Source organism: Podarcis pityusensis (genome assembly GCF_964106645.2).
Source record: "Podarcis pityusensis genome assembly, chromosome: 17".
NCBI classification, from domain to species: domain Eukaryota; kingdom Metazoa; phylum Chordata; class Lepidosauria; order Squamata; family Lacertidae; genus Podarcis; species Podarcis pityusensis.
In genome coordinates, this window is record NC_138042.1 from 20525997 (window position 1) to 20550059 (window position 24063).

Genomic DNA, 24063 nt, shown 5'->3' on the forward strand with positions numbered 1-24063 from the left:
CAAATTCTTTCCATCTTTCTCAATTTTTGTTCTATAATTTATCTTAACAGTCTAACCTTTAATTTTTCCATTTTTACCCATTATCAATCAACTTTTACTTAAATCTTTATTACATTTCTGTTAAAACCATATAGCATCTTTCTAACATCTTTCTAACATTCATTAATTTTGCAATGTTTTTGTAAATATACTTTACATTTTTTCCAATCTTCTTCCACCAACTCTTCTCCCTGGTCTCGGATTCTGCCAGCCATTTCCGCCAGTTCCATGTAGTCCATCAGCTTCATCTGCCATTCTTTACAGCACAAATTCTCAGCTTCACAACCTTGACTGATGGGCGACATCCAGTGATGTCTGCCAGTGGGTGGAATTGGCTTCCATTTGTGCAATCAGACTTTCTTTTCTTCTCCTCTCCTCTGTGTGCACCCCCCCAAAATGTTTGAGGACCTCCCCAGAGCAGTTTTGGGGTGGGAAAGGGGAAGTTTCATTTCATATATAGAAGTCTTCACATGTGATATGCGCTATTGCCTAATCAGAGGGATGCTTAAAATTCAGGGGTACACTTGCAACTCCAACATGCATCTTTGACTATTGGGGCTTTGGTTCAGAAAGCCCTTTTTATACACGCACAATTGATTATTTTTCTTATACAGAGCAGTAGTCCCTTGAGCCATTGTTAAGCCTCCCTTGAGATTTGGGGGCCTCCCTTGAGCTGTGCTCCCCACCCAGAGTCTGCTGTGTGGTGTTCTCCATGTCCCTGCCAGTGTGTTTGTAAAAATGCCGGTCATCTTAACAAATAGTATAATTTTGATGTTCTTTTTTAAATAAGTTGTGTGTTCCTAGGCCTGAATGGTGAATTAAAACACAGAAGGTGGTTTTAGTAGTGTATAAGCAAAAACCTTAATGTTCTTCCAGCTGTATTGTTCATTTCATCTTTCTTTCATTTATTTATCTTTTTTGGCAAGTTTGTTTTGTCACTACCAGGATTTGGGGATGAGGTGTATGTGATCTTCATACTGTACTCACTGTCCATAAAGATTACAATGGAATTTTTAAAACAAGCTGTTTTAAAATGATGAAAATGTCATGACAGCCTCACAGCTACAATTTGCATAATCAGCAAAGGTTAATAAACTTGCAGAGTGAATAGATTTCAGGCTTAATTACATATTTATATTAAAAGTGTTGTGCAGAATTGCAGCATCTAAAAAAAGCTGTGAGATGCAGGAAGGTTGGTCCTGCTTACCAGATGCCTACTGAATTAATTGAATTTTCCTAAATAATTAAAATGCTAAAATAATGCAGTAAATGTGGTGAAGCATTGCAGGTTATCTAGGTCAAGTCTGTACTTGATACATAAAATTAAAGGAAGGCTAGGATTTTTTCCATTATCTTGTCTGCCTATCATAATTATCACATTGCCTTTTATGCATGAATGCTTTCATCTTTGGAATCCATTGAAAACTTGATTGACTATGGCACCTACAAATATTTTATCTGAAAGACATTAGACTTGCATCTAATAAAGGCAGCAGTTTGATTTTGCCCTTCAGGTGCTTTCTCATTTATGTAGTTCTTTCAATTTTACGCAGACACAAATGTAATAAAAATCTCAAGTGAGCTGTTATTGCAATTTTGAAACTAGTTATGTTGCTCTATAACATCACAGAATTCTTAAGGTATTTGACAATGTTGGCTTGAAAATACAGAGGAAAATAAAAGTAACAGCAACAAATTATAAATGACTTGCATTCATATCAATCACCCATCTCCTACTACCCTCCTGAGAAAAACCCCACCCCACCCTGCCACTATATATAAGGGTCTGGTTTCTTCTGTTTCAGTGTATCTGAAGAAGTGTGCATGCACACATAAGCTTATACCCAGAACAAACTTAGTTGGTTTCTAAGGTGCTACTGGACAATTTTATTTTTTTATATACTTTGACTGCGTCAGACCAACACGGCTACCTACCTGAATCTAGATTTGTATACTGTATCCTGTAATCTCATTCATGTGTTTATGAGTGGCATTTGTTTATGTTGTTCAGTTGTGTTCAACAGAGTTGAAACTGAAACAAAGTTCATATTATATATGTTATGATATTTAGTCAGTGAATGATAGTTGAGAAATGGAACTCCAATATGTAGATCTGCCAATTTATGTCATACAATTGTGTTTGTATTAAGGTAGGGGCAACCTTTTGTCTGTTGAGGGACACATTCTTTCGGGGGTAACCTGTTGGGGTCCACAAATCAGGGATGCGTTACCTTTCCTTTCTTTCTGCCACCTCCTTTTTATTTTTGTCTTCTCCTTTTGTCACCTGCAGGAAATTAGCCAAGGGCTATAGGTTGCCCACTCATAAGTCTAGATAGCAGTGTTTGTATGTGCATGTGTGTGTGTGTGTCTATATAGTTACCTGATGTACTTTTAGGGGGAAATTAAGATAGGTATTAATTTCATGACCTGTGGATGTGGCTTAGCTCTTAAGGTCAGTGCAATCCACATACTGCACTGTGCACATTTAGGCTGGAAAAAAGTGAAGCCAAAATCTATCTGCTGAGGTAAGTTTAGCAAATCCAGGACAACCATACATAGTTGTCCTAGTTAGTAGAAAGGGGCTGGGATTAGAGACAGGGGAGAAATTTGATTCAGACAGCATTTAAAATAAAATGGAACATATTTAAATATGCATTTCAATAATACCTGAACTGAGACACAATCTTCATTCGAAATTCATACTTCTTCACGTTTTGCAAGAGAGTTCTTGAGCCAAGGCATGTACATAAAAATGCATATACTGGGGTAAAGTGTACATAAAATGCATACTTTGATGAAAATTTAAAAATCCTGTATACTGGGGGAAACGGCACCTCGAAAATGTGTATATTAGTTATAATTGCATACAAAATGTATATTTGGAGAGATCAGAACTAAAAAGCCAAAAAAATGTAAATGTGATTTAAAAATAAATAAATCACAAATTGACACAGAGATGTGGAGAACTGAAATTAATATTGGAAAAAGTAGACAGAGAGAGAAACCAAAATTGACAGGTCCACTCATGGTCATGGTCAGGTCCTACTCAGGACAGTGGTTTTCCCTGGCATGGCCATATAGATTTGCTCAGTTTGTCAAGAATAAGATGCTGTGGCAGAGGTAAGGTGCTGGCAGGTTAAAATGTAAAGATGGCCTATTTATTTCAGTGAAAATTAAATTTGCTTATTGTGGTCTCTCTCTGTCTGTCATATCTTTGAACAACTGAACTTGCCTTGTGAGTCACTTTTTCAAGCTTCAGAATGGATATTAAAAGCTGCATCAGAATATTTGGGGTAAAGTTAGGGTGGATGCAGGATTTTATTGTACATATTTGAAAATTCATGGATGTTTTATAATGTGCCAAGCTCTTTGGGAGTACAGCAGTAAATTTACTTCTTGGCTTTAGCTGCCTATGAAGTGACAGAATAATTTTTCAACATCTTCAGGCTATGATCTCCATGCTTTGGGGCGTTTTGTGTGCAGTCGCTGCCCATTGCTTCCCATTACGTGGATTGAAATGTTCTGACTTTGCTATAGTGGGTCTGGGTGCTGAACTGACTCATCCAAGAAATCAAATTTCTTATGTGCCAATTTATTTCTTCTTTAAATCTATACTGATTTACTCTAAAGAGGTTTCAGTTTGTTCCTAGTACTAATTTATTTCTGTCTCTTAAATTGCCTCTTTCGGAAAACATGTTTTATACACTTTAAATGACTTAATAAGGTATATATAGCAAGAGGAATTGAGGCTTTATAAATCATGATGGCGATTTTTATTATGTTGTAATGATACTACTGGGAGAAATGAAATATATGTCCTGAGGCCGATGATTATTTATCTAAATTGTGCACCAACAGTTTCTCCAGCAGTTGAGAAACAAAACTCCACATTTGGGGAGCTGCTTTTGATTATTTTTAAAGAGGACCTTTTGATTTGATGATTCCGAAGATTAAAGAAGTGTGTGGAAAATTAATTAGCTCTGAATTTTAATAAAATTTGACACAATAATTAGTCCTCACAGGCTCCAGAGAATTCGATCAGACTTCATTGTTCTCTCATCATTGTTGTGATGACATCTCTCTTGTTATCTCAACCCACCATTTTCTCAGAAATATTTCAGTGCTGAGGTTGTAGAGTTGGTTACAATATATGCCTAGTTCATATGTGCTAAATAATGCTTCTGTGCTCCTCAGGTCCTGTAAAGGGTGAATATGAGTCGTCCCCCTCATTTTGAAATTAAAGGCTCAATATGTGCAAAACAGGATACTGGGATATAATAGCACTGTGGCTTTCTGATTTGTTTCAATCTGTGTGAATTGGGGAGTAGAGCTGGGAAGGGGCTGCATGCAAATGCGTTAAGCTCATGCATATCCTAACTAATAAATCAGGATTTGAATTTGTGAATGCAGCCAGTGGAAGAGGTAAGATTTGACCTGGGTGCATGCTCTCCTTTCATTCCTTAGGCCAGTGCAGGTGAACATTTGTTTCCTGCCCTTCTCTATAAGGGAGCCCAGAGCCAAAAGCATCAGAATGGAAGAAAAACAAGCTGTTAGCTGTAGTGTTTAAACTGAAATTAAACTGAAACATGGAAAGAAGGAGAAGATTTGAGCCAGTTCCCCCCCCCCCCCAAAAAAACGGCAGTTAACCCTCTGCTTCCTGTATTGATCTTGGGGACAGATTGAATTGGATGCGTGCACGCACAGAACTACTTATGGTTCAGAGAGTCCTTTTTGTACAGGCAATTGATTTCTTTTTCCTTGTATAGAACAGTGGCCCCCCTGAGCCATTTTAAAGCCTCCTTTAAGATTTAAGGGCATAAATGAAGCCACACTCTCATAGGACATATAACAAAATAGCATGCAACATAAAAACATCATATAGGAACAGTAACATTGGTAAGAGAATCAGTAACATGTTGATAAAATGGTTTGGTAAAAGAAAAATCCGTTTCCAAAGGCCTGTCCCAAAGATGTCTACGATAAAGCAGGACTGCTGGACTTCTTTTAACTGGGTAAGGCATGGCAAGCTAAAGCCTTGGTCCCTGTTAAAGCCTGAACTCCTGAAGATCTCGGTGATCGGGTTGGAGCATAAGGAATCAGGCAGTCCCTAACAATACAATTATAATTCGTAATTCTGATGTTCCTTTTTAACAAACCATTTGTTCCTAGGTCTGAACAGTGAATTGGAACAATGAGGGTGGTTCTAAGAACATAAGCTTATAACAAAACTTTATTTTTCTTATCATGGATCCTGCAAGACTGAGATCTGTGATGAACTGGAATATTGAACAATCTGAAATATAGGTTGCCGGCCTAGGCGTCATGCACCTCTGTCTCCACTCCTCAAAAGAATGGAAGGACAACGTAGACTGATTTGGATTGAAACAGGCATGGGGCAATCAAATTCTTCCAGCCCACCTGCTGGAAGTGATGCCATAGGTCAATCCATAAGCAGGGGTTCCTAAGACTTATATCAGAAAGGGTGACCCCTGCAGGGATCACTGTCTGGGGGCATCCCATCAGCCCTGGCTCCCATCTGGGCATAAGGACATAGGCAACTCCCCCAGGATCCCTTTAACAGGATAGCCCAGCTTTTGGAGGATCAGGCAGAGGCTGCAACCATAGGCTATGTAGCTGAGATCACTTTAATGTGGAATAATTATACTATTTATCTTGTCAAGGTGTTTAATGGTTGATTTCACCTTCCTCTGGTCTTGAAACCTTCTCTGAGTGTGCCTTCTGCCTGCAACTGCCCATCTCTGGACCTGCCCACCAGTTATTTATGCACAAGCATATTCTTACATTCATCTGTTAAACGTTGAGGGTATGGATTTTGTGCAAAAATAGTATTGGATTTAATAGTAAAACCTGTTCAACATATTCATAGAAGATTGGCTTTCAAAGCATGTCTCTTTCATTGTGTGTGCGTGTTCCCGCCCCCCTCCTGCTGAGATGATATAGAGCATAATTTTCCAGGGTCATTGTAAATATACATTCTAAACTGATATGCTGGGCTTAATATACTGTGCATTACCTTACTCCAGTGGGTTTCCAATTTAAATTAACTTATGACCAGTCACCACATTTGTTCAGGCCCTGATTACAAATCCATATAGAAGGAGATTTAAATAGACTCTTCTTTCTTCATTGATTTTAATTTAAAATTTAATTTATTTAATGCAGCTCAAATGTACAGATTTTTTAAAAAAGTGTGATGAGTTCATCTGACGTATATTGCTAAGGGATAGCTTTCACATTCCTGCATTTAAAGATGCAATTTTTAATGGTATTGTTTCCTGAAACAAGTAGCACTGTACAGGAGACTACTAGGCAAACGAAGCAATGGTTTGGCTGTCTTAAATGCTTGTATTATAAGACTACAACCCGGCACCCATTTACACATCTAGAACCTTCACAGTTCAGCTGAAAAGACAATAATTGGGCACAGTACTTTTTTTCTAGAAAAATAGGTGCCAGTATTCACCGTGAAGTTGTTACAGTAAGTGCCACCTTGGAGAACATTCTGGAAAAAAGCACTGATCGGGCATAGGATTGCCCAACTGAATGCCCTGATGCAGATAAATCAGTCTGCATGTGGATCATGTTATGAATGTAAAAGACTGTCTGGTAGAGGGTCCTGCATCTGTCATGTCCCAGTCCCCAGTTGTCGTGGCTAGCTGTTCCCCAGTTTGCAAGATTCTGCCTCAGGGATCCTGCAGACACAAAGCTGTTCACAAGTTCCTTCCACTGGGAAACACTGACAGAGGAAAGAGGACTTGATGCCTGAAACTTGGGATTCAGACTCCTTTTATGGAGGACCAGAATCCTTAGCTCTGCTACCTCACCAACTGCGCAAGGCCCTTCATTGTACTGCAGACTCCTGTCAGAGAAGACAATGGACTGCAAGGCTCCTGGGCCAGAGTTTGGTCTGTTAAAGTATTGCTGTTTCTCAGAGGGACAAAAGGGCTTGGTCATTTAGCATATCTGACTTACTATTTAAATGCTAGGTCTAGTTCAGGGAAGAAGTATGTATTATATGAGACCCAGGGCTGCTTCTGAAAATGGAATCCCCATGTTCAGTTCTCCTCTTCATCCCTGTAAACTGTAGCATCACTTAACCTGTGTCAGAATGTCACCATATTATCTAACTCTCTGTTCTGCCTTTTTAACTGTAGGGGCAGGGAAACACAGAACCTGGTGTTTAACTGGTGGGGCAGGGAAACACAGAACCTGGCGACAGTGGAATTGAACTATATATGGTGAATACAGCAAGTAATTAAAATGTCCTCACTGTGATTGGTACAATTCTCTGTTTATTTGTGCTTTTCTAGGATTCTTCCCAAGCAGCTCTCAAGGATGTGATGCTTTCCTGCGCCATAAGATGACGTTAATTTCTCCATCGATACTGAAAAAATACGGAATTCCATTTGACAAAGTGAGTTTTTTAAAAAAAACCTTGGGGTCTTTAAGCTATTGCATCAAAGTTGGAATAGTTATACATAGGTAATTTATTTGGACATAAACTTCAGCTAAGGTGTACAAGTTAAGCAAGAAAGTTAAGTCTCACTGCAGAAACTATGACAGACAAGTATTGAGTGAGATGAGAGAAGCACGGAAGAAAGAAGGGATGTGTCCCTTCATCACTGTATTCCTCCATGGATGACTATACATGCTTCTGAGTGTTTAGTGAGAATTCCACACTTTATATTTCATTTCATTACTTACGTTTATATCTTGCATTCTCTCCAAAGAATTCTCTCCAGATGGCCTGCTTGACTGTTGCCTTGGCTGTGGCAGACCACTGCCACAAACTTGGCTATCCAGATTTCATCTCTTGCTGAATATTCAAACTGTAGTGGGCTCTCAGAAGACGAATTCCATCGCAATATAAAATAGGTGAAAAGAGGGAGATGACTTTTGATCTTTTTTTTTTTTTTTAAGTCATGAGGAGGATTAAATATGTAGCTGCTTCCAAAAGCTAAGTCAAATGTTTCTGTTTTGCTGCCCACTCTTGTAGTTGCTAGAGAGCTGCAGCCTTTTCGCAGTAGGATCATGATACGCCAAGAAAGCTTTCAGCAAGTTGGCTGAAATTTTAGCTTGGTACAGATTTTGCTCAACTCCACCTTATGTGGAGTATCTGTGTGCTATGCAGAGATCTGGAATCTCTAAAGAATTAATGCCTTCTCCAGATTTCTCCCCCACATTTCTAAAATATCCGCTTTTAAGTTTTCCCTACTTGGCGGTTGATGTGAGAGGGTAGGAGGAAGACTGTGTCTCGTCTACAAAAACGGTTCCAATGTTGTTCAGTAGTGTTAAAAAACTAAAAAGGATGATGGTGTTCCGATTGTGTAAATATTTTTCTTGCCTCTAAACTTACTATAGTACATTCTTAATATGAACAATGAACATTTCAGACATGGAAAGGAGTATGGGTGAACTCTCAGTGGATTTTAAAGGCTATAGTATGTGTGTAGCAAAGGACCACTTGCTCCAGCTTTCTTACGACATAGAACAGGCTGAGAGGTGTTTGCCTCTTAAGTGATCAATGACTGCAACCACCACATCATCCCATTAGACATGTGGTGGCATCTTCTGGAACATGGAATCCAGATCTGCAATATTCCTGAGCAGGTCAGACCTCAAAGTAGGATACCTTCAAAAAACCACATAGCTTGAGGACCTAAGCCTGTGAGTAACATCCTCTTCAAGTGAAGTTCATTGCTCAACTCTAGGCTTCTAATTCAAGTCGAAGGAAGCTAGAAAGATTCAAGTTAAACAGTGATGCCTGTCTAACTGCACAGATATACTTTCTAAATAAGGACAGCAGTTGCAGAAAGAACAGCTTCACAGAATAACAGAATCCTCTATGTGAATAAGTTATGTGGGAGTCTTCCGCAGGCTGAAGTACACAGGCAGCAATGTTCAGGATAAATGGAGACAAAGACATTCTTAAACCATCCCATTTAGTTCATGAAGGACTTTAATTGACAAATGGGAGTGGGTCAGAAAGGATCCTTGGTTATGCTACGTCTAGCACATTATGCACATAGCCGAGGAAAGTGACTAAAGTATAAATGTGCACATCCTTTTATTCTTTGTAATGGCATCTCATCTTAGGAACAGGCAGTTGCTTTATTTGTATTATATGTGTCAACTACTAAATTTCTCCATACTGCACATACGAAATAAAATCCTGCAGTTTATAGCTTTCATTTTGTATTTCACAAAGTCAGAGCAGGGCATCTTCTAGCATGGGAATACAGCAAGGCTCTCAAGTAGTGTAGGCAGGAGGATTTCTGTTTAACCTCTTCAGACTCATTTTTGCAGGAGACAATGGGTTTTCAGCACACAAAGTTTCATTCCGCTTCTACTTTCATGCGCTTAAGGCATTTGTATATTGTCCTTCACACAGCTGTATCCTAGGGCTAGGAACTTTTCAGTTTCCATTTAAACATTTTGGATAGCTAAATATTATGTCACCTTGTACCACCAGAGAGCAGTCTATACCCTACTGTAGTTCTAATTAATAGGCTTCTGTGAGAATGTGAATAGAGAGAATCAGGCTGTGATCTCTTGTGGCTTGGAGTGATAGAACTGGAAACGTGCTAAACACTGATAAGCCAGCCTACGCCTACCAGGTGACAGCTGAACTGCTGGTTGTTGCAATAGCACACCTGCTAAACTGTCATCAGTGGGGGTGAGTGACAAGATAAATTTGGGAATTGCTGGCACAGAAAATGTTCATACTTATATGCACTCACACCAGACTCTTAAAAAACTCCAATCACAATCTCAGCATGTGCACCTGTGTGCATACTCCCATATTTATGTGCTTATGCTTCGATACAGTACACAATTGCTACCAATTCGTAATGGAACTATAAGGTAGCATTACATATTTCTATGGAAAAGATAGAGTAATAGGCTATTTAATTGCCTTGTGCCCATATTTTTGTGTGCGCACACAAATGCATCACATAGAGTACAAACCTAGAATTATAGTATTTCCCCTCTGATTATATCTAAACATTCACAAATCTCGCATCTTGTGTACATAATCTTGTGCAAGTTCAGAAACTTGCTGATCTTGGTGTTGTTGTTTTTTTGCCTCTCCAGTCTCTCAGGAGCTAATGAAAAGTAATGTTTATGCCATGGCATAATAATAATAATAATAATAATAATAATAATAATAATATAATAATAATAATAATAATAATAATAATAATAATAATAATAATAAAATTTTTTTATTTATATCCCGCCCTCCCCAGCTGAAGCCAGGCTCAGGGCGGCTAACAACAATAAAATAATACAACATTCTAAAATCATTTAATTATAAAATTAATTCAAATCAAATTGATGGCAACCATTGGGCTAGAGTTCTGTGAAGATTGCCAAAGGAGGGAGTCAGGCTGTGCCCTGGCCAAAGGCTTGGTGGAACAGCTCTGTCTTGCAGGCCCTGCAGAAAGATGTCAAGTCCCGCAGGGCCCTAGTCTCTTGTGGCAGAGCGTTCCACCAGATCGGAGCCACAGCCGAAAAAGCCCTGGCTCTGGTTGAGGCCAGCCTAACCTCTCTGTGGCCTGGAACCGCCAAGATGTTTTTGTTTGAAGATCGTAAGTTCCGATCAGATCAGATCAGATCTGATCAATTGATCAAATCTGGGTCTCAAGAGAACTCACATTAAGAACTTCAAAGAGCGAAATCCAACCTAGAACCCTCTCTGATCATAATTCAATAGTTTTCGAAATAAAAGGTGTATCACAGGGTGGGTTCAGATGGAGAATGAATGAATATTTATTAGAGAGTGAAGATGTTATTGAAAAGGCCAAAGCCACCTTAAAAGACTATTTCAGTCTGAATCTCAATAAAGAAACAAGTATAGATGTAGTCTGGGATGACAGCAAGGCGGTCCTAAGAGGGTTTCTTATTCAGCAAAATAACTATAAGAGGAAAGTAAGAGAACAAAAGAAAGAGGAAATTCTTAGGCAGCTAAGAGAATGTGAGAAAAAATTAATAACAAACCCGAAAGATGAATAAAACATACAAATAATAAAAATGTTACAAACACAGTATTCAATGCTAACAAGTCAAGAAATTGAATGGAAAATTAAGTTAATGAAACAAAAATATTTTGAATCAGCTAACAAAACAGGTAAACTTTTAGCTTGGCAACTGCGAAAAAGGCAAAAACAAAATGTAATAAATAAGATAAAAATAGAGGAACAATTGATAGAAGATCCAAAAGAAATAAAGGAAAATTTCCTCAAATTTTATGAGAAATTGTACAAAAAGGAAGACGAAGAGATAACCCGGATAGAAGAATATTTAGAAGACTACAGTGGGAAGACCATAACAGAGGAAGAAAGAACTCAATTAAATAAACCTATAAAAGCAGAAGAGATCCAGGATGCGATAAGGAAGATGAAACCAGGGAAAGCCCCGGGACCGGATGGACTGTCAGCTAAATATTATAAAGTATTAGAAAACCAACTAACGCCAGTGCTATGTGACATCATAAATAATATATTAAGAGGAGGTAGGATACCAGAGACATGGAAAGAGGCCCACATTACGATGATCCCTAAACCGGACACGGATAAATTAAATATCAAAAACTATAGACCTATATCACTATTAAACAACGATTATAAAATTTTCGCAGAGGTGATGGCAAACAGACTCAAAAAATGCCTAGTAAATTTAATACATAAAGATCAAGCAGGATTCCTCCCAAATAGGTTACTCAAAGACAATGTAAGGCATATCATAAACATCACTGAATATCTGGAGTGTAAGAATGAGGTACCTGCGGCGCTGATTTTCATCGATGCAGAGAAGGCATTCGACAACGTCTCATGGCTGTTCTTATTAAAAAGTATGGAGAAAGCAGGGCTAGAGGGCGAATTTATGGAAGGAATAAAATCGATTTATTCGAACCAATCTGCTAAACTGATCATAAACAATAATCTAACAAATTCATTCAAAATTGAAAAAGGAACAAGACAGGGATGCCCTCTATCCCCGCTTTTATTCATTATGGTATTAGAGGTAATTACGAACAAAATAAGAGCAACACCAGAGATTCGAGGGATCAAAGTTGGAACGAAGGAATACAAACTAAAAGCGTACGCAGATGATCTGGTGCTATCCCTAGAAGAACCGCAGAAAAGTGTTAGTAAGGCCTTGGAGATATTAGAAGAATATGGCAAACTATACGGTTTTAAATTAAACAAATTAAAGACAAAAATGTTGACTAAAAATTTGGGAAAAGATGAAAGAGAAAAACTGGAGATACAGAATGGAATCAAGGTGGCAAAAAAAAAAAAAATGGGAATTTGGCTAACCACAAAAAACATAAATTTAATTCAGGATAATTATTCCACAACATGGAAGGAGATTAAAAAAGATCTAGATACGTGGAACAGAGTAAAACTTTCGTGGGCGGGAAGGATGGCGGCAATAAAAATGAACATACTCCCAAGAATGATATTTTTGTTCCAAAACATCCCAGTGATTAGAGGTTCCTCAATGTTGAAAGATTGGCAAAAAACTCTTTCGAAATTTATATGGCAAGGGAAAAGACCGAGAATTAGATTCAAATTACTTACAGATCGGAAAGAAAGAGGGGGATTCTGAAATTATACTTTGAGGCCTCCTGCCTCTGCTGGATCAGAGATTGGATTAATTTGGAAGACACCGATCTGTTAGACTTAGAAGGCCTCAACAACAGATTCGGTTGGCATGCCTATTTGTGGCTAAATAAAGAAAAGGTACATAAAGGTTTTTCAAACCACATTATTAGAGGGCCACTATATGAAGTTTGGGAGAAAAATAAAAAACTTCTGGAATGGAAAACACCCTGATGGTTATCACCAATTGATATTTTAACAACCAAAAAAGCAAATATGGAAGGAGAAAGACTGACATATGAAGACCTACTGATAAGATCAGAGAGTGGATGGAAATTGAGAACATATGAGGAGTTGAAAGACAAATTAACAGGCTGGCTGCAATTTCATCAAATAAACGCAGTATGGAAGGAAGACAAAAAAGTAGGGATAAACGAGAAAAAATCTAAATTCCAGATAGAAATAATTGAAGGTAAATCCAAGTTATTATCTAAAATGTATAACGTATTATTAGATTGGGACACTAAAGATGAAGAAATAAAGGAGGTCATGACAAAATGGGCAATGGACTTGGGATACAATATAGAATATGATAAGTGGTTGAAATTATGGACTAGTGGAATGAAATTCACGGCATGTGTCTTACTCAGAGAAAATTTGGAAAAAATGATGTATAGGTGGTACATCACACTGGCAAAACTAGGGAAAATGTACAAAACAGGAAATAAGGCTTGCTGGAAGTGTAAAATCAAAGAAGGCAATTTCTACCATATGTGGTGGACCTGCGAAATAATGAAGAAGTTCTGGGAACTTATTTATAATGAGTTAAAAAAAATATTTAAATATACCTTCCCTAAAAGACCAGAGGCCTTCTTACTAGGAATAATTGGGGATGAAATCAAAAAAGAAGATAAGACATTATTCCAATATGCCACAGCCGCCGCTAGAATATTAATTGCACAAAATTGGAAAAGTCCAAATACCCCAACGATCAGAGATTGGCAAACAAAATTATATGAATATGTTGATTTAGCAAAAATGACACAAAAAATCAGAAACCAAAAAAATACAAAGTTTATTAGTGACTGGAATAAATTTATGGTATACATTGAAAGAAACTATAGAGACCTAAAAACTATAGCAGGTTTGATATAAGTCTTACGACGCGTAAACCATTAACAATTAATAGCTGCAGAAAAAAGAAAGAATTTTTATTAAGAAGCCCGAAATTGGGAGGGAAGGAGGTCAATGGGTGTGTAGAGGAAAGGTTTAAATATCTAAAGATATAAAGATTCAAGGAAGAAGACAAAGAACTGTAATGGATGTTATTTTTGTGCTATGTATGGATATTTCTTTTGAATTTGTTGACTTGGTTTTTTTTCCTTTTGGTTAAGAGAAACTCAATAAAAAGAATTTTTTTTAAAAAAAAACGAAGATCCGTACATACATTTTAATAGGAACTATGCTATTGCATGTTTATGGTAGTTCTGTAAAGAAATTTAACACTTCTATAATAAAAGCTTTTTGAATTTGCTGAGGACTTTGGTTGGTTGCTGGTTCAAGGAGTTAGGACTTAATTGCACCAGATCTCAAGATTAACAAATGGGGAGCATGAGTTTTATCTAATCTATATAGCAGTTGTTGTTTTTCAAGTGACTGTGTTGTTTTGTTATTTATAATGTGAAAGTTGGTGCTAAGGAATTGGGCAAAGGACATAACTTGAAGGAGGTAAGTGACTGGGCTACATAGGGGACCTATTTTGTTGAGGATTCAGCCACACAAGCTGTGGGGGCTGGTTACCAGATGCACCTTCAGGATGGTGGCTAGAGGCAGCATAAACAGCTTGTGCTATCAGCTGCCTTAAACCACTTAACCATTTCAGTTTACCCAGCAGGTACAGGTAGACCGAGTTGGGTTCCTCTGCTAGAAGCAGCATTGTCTATTTACACCAAATTCTTGAAAGCTCTAGGTAAGCAATTAAGTAATGGCCTCTTTTGATCCAGCTCAGTATGTCACCCCTGCCCTCACCCAGGAAAAAGCAATGAAAACTGAACTGCTTGGTTTTAAAGAAAAAGTTACTATGGAGAAATTGGGGGAAGAAGCAGTGGCTTCAAGCTGTGGCAAAGCAGATCTGGATTGGATATCGAGAAAACAAATAATTCCTGAGTATAAGAGGAGCTGCTGAAATGAAGTTGCTAAATCTTTCCCCCCCTCTGGACACTTCATGAGATAAATCAGTTTAGCTTATGGGTATTTTATGGAATCCTGGCCTTTCAGACAGCTGCCCCCAAGGGGCATTTGCTTCCTTCCAACACAAATGCTATTATGTCAATGAAATTGTGTCTCTCCAAGAACTTGTATTTAGTATTTGGAGCAGTGCCTGAGTTGTCCTACAGCCTTTTTCTTTTTTTACTGTGCTATGTGCTTTGTTGAAAAACTCCATAGTTTGAGTGCCTAGGTGATCGCCTGTTAATTCTCCCAACTTCTGTGTCTTTCCATTGTCTTGTGACAAAAAAATATATCAAAGTAAAAGGAATTTCAATGCAGTGGTGAGCAAGAATTCATTACATAAAGTTCCACATTCTCCATATCTTGCACTTCCACTCCTTGTACCCTTCTGCTGACTGCAAAAATTGTACTCCTTTAGGAAAAGTTAAGTCTTCCATTAAATAAAACATTTCTGAAACTATAACATACTTTTGTTTGGAGCTACAATGCTGTGAAATGATTCTTTTGTAGTTTCTAATTTCAGCCACTGGCATGGCAGTTATATCATTAGTAGGGTCTCAAATAGATGCCTTCAGGCAAAAGCATGTTTTGCAATGGTAATACTGGTAAATGCAAAAGTTAATTCTTAAGACAGTTTTACTGTAAGAGTGCCTAAGTATTTGTCCTGGAAGAATATTGTCTAGACAGCTCAGATGGATTGTGCTTTATTGGTTAAGCCTGGAGCTCAGAAACGGTTCCTCAGGACCTACTGGGTTGTTTTTTTTAGGAAACCAGGCAGAAAACTTATCAGAGAGCCATAATGCAGTGCAAAATTGGCTTGCTATAGTAAGATCTCCTTGAGGTGCAGCAGGTGATAAACTCAGGCAGGGGGAGGATGGAAAAGTCATAAGGAAAAGTTGCTTGAGAGGGGAATGGAAGGAGAAAGAGAAGTCAGACACACATGAGAGATGACAGATGAATTTGTTGTTGTTGTTTAGTCGTTTAGTCGTGTCCAACTCTTCGTGACCCCATGGACCAGAGCACGCCAGGAACTCCTGTCTTCCACTGCCTCCCGCAGTTTGGTCAAACTCATGCTGGTAGCTTCGAGAACACTGTCCAACTATCTCATCCTCTGTCGCCCCCTTCTCCTTGTGCCCTCCATCTTTCCCAACATCAGGGTCTTTTCCAGGGAGTCTTCTTTTCTCATGAGGTGGCCAAAGTATTGGAGCCTCAGCTTCAGGACCTGTCCTTCCAGTGAGCACTCAGGGCTGATTTCCTTCAGAATGGATAGGTTTGATCTTCTTGCAGTCCACGGGACTCTCAAGAGTCTCCTCCAGCACCATAATTCAAAAGCATCAATTCTTCGGCGATCAGCCTTCTTTATGGTCCAGCTCTCACTTCCATACATCACTACTAGGAAAACCATAGCTTTTACTATACGGACCTTTGTTGGCAAGGTGATGTCTCTACTTTTTAAGATGCTGTCTAGGTTTGTCATTGCTTTTCTCCCAAGAATCAGGCGTCTTTTAATTTCGTGGCTGCTGTCACCATCTGCAGTGATCATGGAGCACAAGAAAGTAAAATCTCTCACTGCCTCCATTTCTCCCCCTTCTATTTGCCAGGAGGTGATTGGCCCAGTGGTCATGATTTTAGTTTTTTTGATGTTGAGCTTCAGACCATATTTTGCGCTCCCCTCTTTCACCCTCAATAAAAGGTTCTTTAATTCCTCCTCACTTCCATCAAGGTTGTGTCATCTGCATATCTGAGGTTGTTGATATTTCTTCCGGCAATCTTAATTCCTGCTAGGGATTCATCCAGCCCAGCCTTTTGCATGATGAATTCTGCATATAAGTTAAATAAGCAGGGAGACAATATACAGCCTTGTTGTACTCCTTTCCCAATTTTGAACCAATCAGTTGTTCCATATCCAGTTCTAACTGTAGCTTCTTGTCCCATGTAGAGATTTCTCAGAAGACAGATGAGGTGATCAGGGACTCCCATTTCTTTAAGAACTTGCCATAGTTTGCTGTGGTCGACACAGTCAAAGGCTTTTGCATAGTCAATGAAGCAGAAGTAGATATCTTTCTGGAACTCTCTAGCTTTCTCCATAATCCAGCGCATGTTTGCAATTTGGTCTCTGGTTCCTCTGTCCCTTCGAAATCCAGCTTGCACTGACAGGTGAATACAAATGGACAAATGTTGAGAAATTTGCCTGCTGCTTAAATGTGTGCTAAAGCAGGAGCACCAGCTTTCAGGGGCCAAAGGTACATCAGCCCCCTCAATATTTGTCTTAAGGGGGCCAGGCCCCCTCAATCTTGAGCCAGCCATGTGCTTGTGTGACGTCACCTCAATCTTGGGGGCTACCTGGCGTCTCTGTGCTAGTTTTGTGAACTTAACCATGGCTCATTCTATCTTATTTGATGGTTGATGTAGTTCCACCCTGTACTTACTGACTTTTTATGTTGCTATGCTTTGCTGCAGTACTGTTTTCTCCCTGATTCCCGGTCTTGCTCAGGGAGGGAGATATTTAATCGGTTCTCACCATGTTAGTTTTATTTATACGTATAATGGTGCTGTCTTTAAGAAGGTCAGTAAAACATCTCACAGCCTTTTATTAGTTGTCCTCTTCAGGAAACAGCCAAATAGTTAATGGCTTTCTATGGCTTTCTATAACAGTAACATCTTACTACCTGATGGCAAACTAGACAGTCTTTAGAATACAAGGTGTGGCAGGGGAAAAAATTGCTGGATGTTTCTTGGTACAGGGGGCCAAGCAAATCTTGGATGGAAAACTTTAGCAACTTCCATCAATGTTGAGGAATTCTGTATTTTCTTCCAGTTGTCCTATGAGTTTTCTTTTTTTAGAATGGTGAGCATGAGAGATTGGACTGAACAACCCTCAAGTAGAGAGCTGATCTCCATGAAGTAGGACACATGGCCACCCTGTCTGCTCTTGACACCCGCCCCCAATTTCCCACTGCTACTGATTTGTGCCAATTTCATTCATTTATGCAGAGTATGAGTATGTACTTCTTCGGGACAAGTAAAAATGGCTAATTTCTTTCCTATGAACCAAAAAGCGCTCATGAAAACCTTTGGGTAGAGGCTGGCGGGTTGTTTTTTTTTAAGGAAACATTGAGTCGACATAATCAGTCCATGTGGCCCATGCAGATGTGGTCATTCAAGACCACAGGTGAAATGGAAAATTTAGGGGAAGAAGCACCTGGACAATTTTTATTCATTGTCTTTTCTTTTTTTTTTATAGATAACACAGGAGGCAGGAGAGTTTATGATCACTTTCCCATATGGATACCACGCGGGATTTAATCATGGTTTCAACTGTGCCGAGTCAACGAACTTTGCAACGATCAGGTGGATTGACTATGGAAAAGTAGCCAAGTTGGTAAGTCAGATTACATTATTAATACCAAAGCTATCCATTAGAATGTGTTTTTTAAAAATGGACTTGTCAATTATAAATACCAGGATGTTACGCTCTTACGAAGACTTTATGATCACAAAATTCATGGTTTCATTACCACCGACTGTGAACAAATAATAGGTACTTCGGTGTTTCTCTTTGTCATTCTTTTCTTTATGCTTTGTTATACTAAATTTCCCAGTTGTGAGAACCTCACATCTTCCATGCTGGCCTGCTAGACCCAGGTAGGATTAGTGCCACCTAGTGCTTGAGGCAGGAATTTAGTCTCCTTACAGAAACTTTTAATTGGTGCTGTTCCCAGAAGTGGCTTTGGTTTAAAGTTCTTGCAACTAGCTTAAAGCTAGTTGGAGGTTCGGTCTGCTTTCCTTGTATTGAGGCCTGTACATTTTCCTTCTCCTTACTTGCAGCACCTAGTCTACTCTCCTGTTTGATTTAAACTTGGTTTTGATTGCTGCTTTTCTTCACCACTTCCATCCCTCATGGGAGGTCTCGCTACTGAGTTCTGGTCAGTCAGCCCCATAATAAAATCTGGTGGCCTCTGTATATCTTTAACCCAATTCCTACTTGGTGTGTGTGTGATTGTGGAAGTTTGTTTACATGATTATTCTGTTTCATTAATGTCAATATCCTGTTATCTGCATAGAGCAGAGAGGTATACTCTGTATCTTCGATATTTCCACACCCTCAATCTACTTTGTCAGATGGTGCCTGTCAGGAGCATTCCCTTAACAGTGAATTAGAGTAATTGGGGGCTGATACGTTAACATGTTTCTAAACAACAATAGCAACAGGTTATGAACTACCTTTGCTCTCCTCCCATTGCTAGTTTTGCTATTTGGAAAAACCAAAAACAATGCAATGATGAAACAAAGCAACACTTATTGGGGATGTGCTGCTGAGAGCTGTGATAATAACCCAACTGTTGACATATGTGGTGGCTGTTCCTTACAATATGTGAACAGAGCAGAGTGGCACAGTAGACTGGGGTGGTGGGGGTGGTGTTGCACTTAGCATTCTGGTGGGACCTGATATGGAGGTGCAAGGAAATTGCATGTCACAGCTTTGATGACTGCATATCCTTGAGTATTCCATTCCTTGTTTGCCATTCCTCTTTTATTTAGTGCAGTGTTTTGTGTGGCTGTCATCTACCAGACAGTGTTAGATGTGTTGTTTTGCTTTGTTTCCAAGTAAATGTTTACTACTTCTTTTTTCCTGTATTACACTTAAAAGCACAGTGGTACCTTGGTTCTCAAACTTAATCCGTTCCGAAGTCTGTTCCAAAACCAAAGTGTTCCAAAACCAAGGCGCCCTTTCCCATAGAAAATAATGCAAAATGGATTAATCCGTTCTAGACTTTTAAAAACAGCAATTTAACATGAATTTTACTATCTAACAAGACCACTGATCCATAAAATGAAAGCAATAATCAATGTACTGTACTATAAAATAAATAAGACAGTATTGTAAATGATAAAAATTAAAATTATGTTTTTTTCTTACCTGCACTGATTGTTTGGATGGGGGGCTTTTATCCATTTCCGCAGTCACACAGTCAATCAATCAATCAGTAGCTGAACTGGGTTCGACACAGTCACAAAAACAAATTAACCGAAAAAGCCTCAAAAACAAGAATGCAAAATAAATAGCAAAACTAAAAGCACCAAACTTAATCCATTCTGGAAGTCAGTTTGACTTACGAAATGTTCAAAAACCAAGGCGCAGCTTCTGATTAGTGCAGGCGCCCCGGAAACAATAGCCGACAGCTGCATCGGATGTTCAGCTTCCGAAAAACATTGCAAACCGGAACACTTAACTTCCATGTTTTCAGAGTTTGGGAACCCGGGCGTTTGAGTACCAAGGCGTTTGAGAACCAAGGTACCACTGTAAACAGATTTTTTTTAAAAAGGAAATTCATTAGATATTGAAAGAGAACGAAACCATGTTGCTATGTGAGACCAAGAGGTTTTGGCACTTGTATAAATGTCTGATAATTTCAGTCACCCATATTCTAGAAGTATTCTACTTGCTTCAGGCAGGGTGTCGATGGGGCTACCCATTGCCTCCCATAAGCAGATACATAAGCAGATAATGAATGCTAGACAACTCCCACTGTTACCCTGGAGCCTTGCATTGCAGGAAAGAGCAGCAGTGGTATGTAACCTTTCTTTCAAGGAAGCTTGTCCGCTATTGTAGATTTTATTGCTGAACCTCAGGGTTTCCTAGAACACAGTTTGAAAGCTGTGGAACTGGAAGGTGGGCATCTCTTCTGTTTGCTTTCCCCCATTCACACCCATCCGCCTGCAGTTGCACATTTGGCAGTGCTGAGATATAGCTGACCTGTGGCTGTCTGTCCTGGATGCTTTAGCTGAGATTCCTGCATTGCAGGGGGTTGGACTAGATGATCCTTGTTGTCCCTTCCAACTCCATGATTCTATCATTTGCTCTGTACCACTAACTCATCCTACTCCAGTCTGCACCACGAATCCATGTTACAAAGCTTCTGTTTCTGAGCTTTATGTTAGAGGCCAATAAACATACTGATGAGATCACATTTTAAGATGTGAAAGAAGGGCAGATGGAACATTTTCTCAGACTTCTGTGGATTTTATTATTTACCTAATGGAGCTTATATCCATTTTGGTTGGCTAGAGTTGTGTCTTTCCATGGACAACATTTTGGAGTCATTTTACTCGAGTGCATTTTGTGAATGTTGGTAAAACAGATGAACCAGTGACAATTACTTTATGTGTTTTGCTGGGGTCTCTTTTAATTTGTGCTGAGCCTGCAATATTTGTGCTGAACTAGGAGCTATATGCAGACATTAAAACTGCTGAACATAAATGTTTACATACTGCTTTGATTACCCCCCGCCCCGTTCTTAGAAAATAAAGATTTCTTTAGAAGTGATTCCATTAAAAAGCATTACTTTAAGCTGGAAGTAAGCTTGTATGTTTCTCCCTGGGCAAGATTCCCTACTGCATCAGTAGAAAAAGAAACATTCTGGGTATTCAGTGTTGTAAAACCCATTCACAACTTTAAGCTGTCATCTGTTTGCTTGATGTATATCCATGGTCAGCAACTGGATTTTAACATGGGCCACCGGAATTATTCAAGCACTAGAATGCCAGCAAAATTGGCACTACCCACTGACTTATTCCCAGGCAAACTGAGAGACAGGCAAAGGGCTGTTCAGTGACTTTGGTGGAGCTTTTCTTTCAGGCACCTTTTGGCTTCCTGATTCTGTTTGCCTTTGACAGTTGAGTATGAGCAGCTAAGGAGCATGGGGAGATCCCTGGCAAAGCATTTGTTTCTGCTCTTCAAAGAGCCATTCGGTAGAATCTCAGCCTGGAAGTTCATACAATATTTTGTTTATCCGTTTGCTGAGCATTTATACCAACTTCTGTACTCAGGAGTTTGAGAATGTCAGTGGTCTAGTTTGAGAATCTGTATGTTTCTACTACAGTCACCTGCCTGTGTCAGAACTAGTTCTTTTCTCAACTCTAACATTGATTAGGTCTGGGCGATATATGGTTTTCAACATCGCGATATATCCCCAGCTAAACATCACAATATTGCTGCCCTTGAAACTGTCCCAGAAACTCCAGCGGGTGCAGAATGCCGCAGCGAGACTCCTTATGGGGTCTTCTCTGCGGGATCACATTCATCCAGTGCGATACTAGCTGCACTGGCTCCCTGTGGAGTACAGGATCAGGTTTAAGGTGCTGGTTTTAACCTTTAAAGCCCTTTACGGCCTAGGACCCTCGTACTTATGGGACCGCCTCTCCTGGTACGCCCCACTGAGGCTTCCTTAGGGTTAGCAAATCACAGTTCTGCAAGAATGGGAAGCCACAGCCAGCAGAATCTCTCTTCTGTGAACTGTCAAAGGTAAGGCAGACCTTTCATGGTCTTTAACTATACCTAGCAACCCCACAGCCTTTCCAAAGAGGGAACAAAGCTCAGTGACAAGTGCATGCAGATTAATTCCCTGCCACCTGCAATTGGAAATATGCAGGTGGGAAGTGATAGGAAAAACATTTGCCTGAGACCCTGGAGAGCTGCTGTCAGTCCAGGCTAGATGGACAAATCGGCTGCTTCCTACATCCTGTGCCCCATAAGTTTCCTGACCCAGAGCTCCCAGCCTTCAAAACTGTATTCTCTGCTTCCTTTCTACCAAGCACAGAATCCTTCTTGCCCCTAGGCCTTATATAAGGTAGTCATTGTTTCCTGAGGATGAGGCTTTTTAGCCCACTGCCCAGTATATCCCACTCTTTAAACTACTTCGTCTGTTTCACTCGAGATTATTAGGAGCTTCAAATGTTGCAGATAAGGTCACTGAAAGATTTTATAATGTAAGCTATACTGTTGCCATTCCTGCAGTCTTCATTATTTATTAGCTAATTAATTAAAAAGTGGAATTTCTCAAGTGCTGTTGATTTGCAGGGTAGGAGGAGGAGGAGGAGGATATAACTCTTAGCATTGTGTGAATACACTTTCATGAAATTTATGTAAAACCTTTCTAGAGAAGTGAATGATCCATTTCCTGTTGCAATTGAAAGGTCAATAGGTGATATGCTTAGAAGCTTGATAATGAATCATGATTTGTCTTCCTCCCAAATGCCAATAATTGGGGTCAGAAAGTGTGTGATATAGAACATCAGCACTCCCCCCCCGAAATATTTTTCTTATAATTGCTAAATATTAAGATAAATCTTAGCCCGTGCCAGTCCTAGAAGGAATAAATAAAGTAAAATATAATAGAATTTCTCCTCCTGGTCAGTTTTGGCTGAAGCCAGTAGAAACATTTGTGGAGGGAGGAGCTGATATACTTTAGGGCAAAAATACAAATTCTGTCCTAAGAGATGCACCGCACCGTTTAGATCTTACTTTCAAGAAGGAATTATCAGATGGTTGCAAATTTAAACTCCTTACCTTGCAATTGAATTCTTCTACACTATTACATACAGTGAACACATGAGAGTCTTCCAGTGCACCTGATTTTCCTTTTCAATAAGAAGTGTAATATTTTTAATTTTTGATACCGCAATAATCCCATAGTATATTTAGGACTTTTTAGCAAGGTGTTCTAAAATAACAGCAGCACCAGCAGCAGCAGCAGCGACAACAATAATTTATTACATTTGTATACTGCCCTTCATCTGTAGATTTCAGAGCAGTTCACAGCATAAAAATACAAGACAAGAACACAAAAGACCTAATAAAAACAAGAACAAAACCCCCACAAAGTAATAACCCCCATCTCAATTTCATTACATATTTGAAGAAAGGCAAATAAAATAAAAATTGGGATGCACAACTGATAAGTTGTTGTTGTTGTTGTTGTTGTTGTTGTTGTTGTTGTTGTTGTTGTATGGTACTTCCTAATATCGAAATTGTCCTTTGTAACAGGATGGCTTTTTGTCTTTGTACAGTAAAATGACCCAAAGAACCGGGAACAAAAGGAAAAATAGCACTGTTCCCCAAAAGCTTCTACAAGAATTCACTATAATAGGTAGAATATCACACAAGCTCTTATGCAAGCATCAGAATATACTTGGAATTAGTCATTAGGGTGGCCATATTTTGTAGAGCAAAAAAAGAGGATGGTACGACGACTCTCATTTTAAATACCCCCCCCCCCCATATGTAGGCTATCAAAGCTGTGATACATTGCTGGGGGTGGGGGGCAGGAGAAGAGGAAAGCAAGTCTTCACCCACCAGTTATGTCTTTTGTCTCATCCAGAAAGT

The 24063-nt window shown here is 39.2% G+C and overlaps 1 protein-coding gene across 6 annotated transcripts in view; it reads left to right on the plus strand.

Moving 5' to 3' along the window:
* KDM4C (lysine demethylase 4C) overlaps positions 1-24063 on the plus strand; it is a gene marked incomplete at its 5' end in the record, with an annotated part of 196664 nt that overhangs the window by 32042 nt on the left and 140559 nt on the right. For all 6 annotated transcript variants that reach the window (XM_080987742.1, XM_080987740.1, XM_080987737.1 and 3 more), the window contains 2 exons: positions 7371-7474; positions 18142-18279. In XM_080987742.1, coding sequence (XP_080843868.1) covers positions 7371-7474; positions 18142-18279 — 242 coding nt within the window. The remainder of the gene's footprint in view (positions 1-7370; positions 7475-18141; positions 18280-24063) is intronic.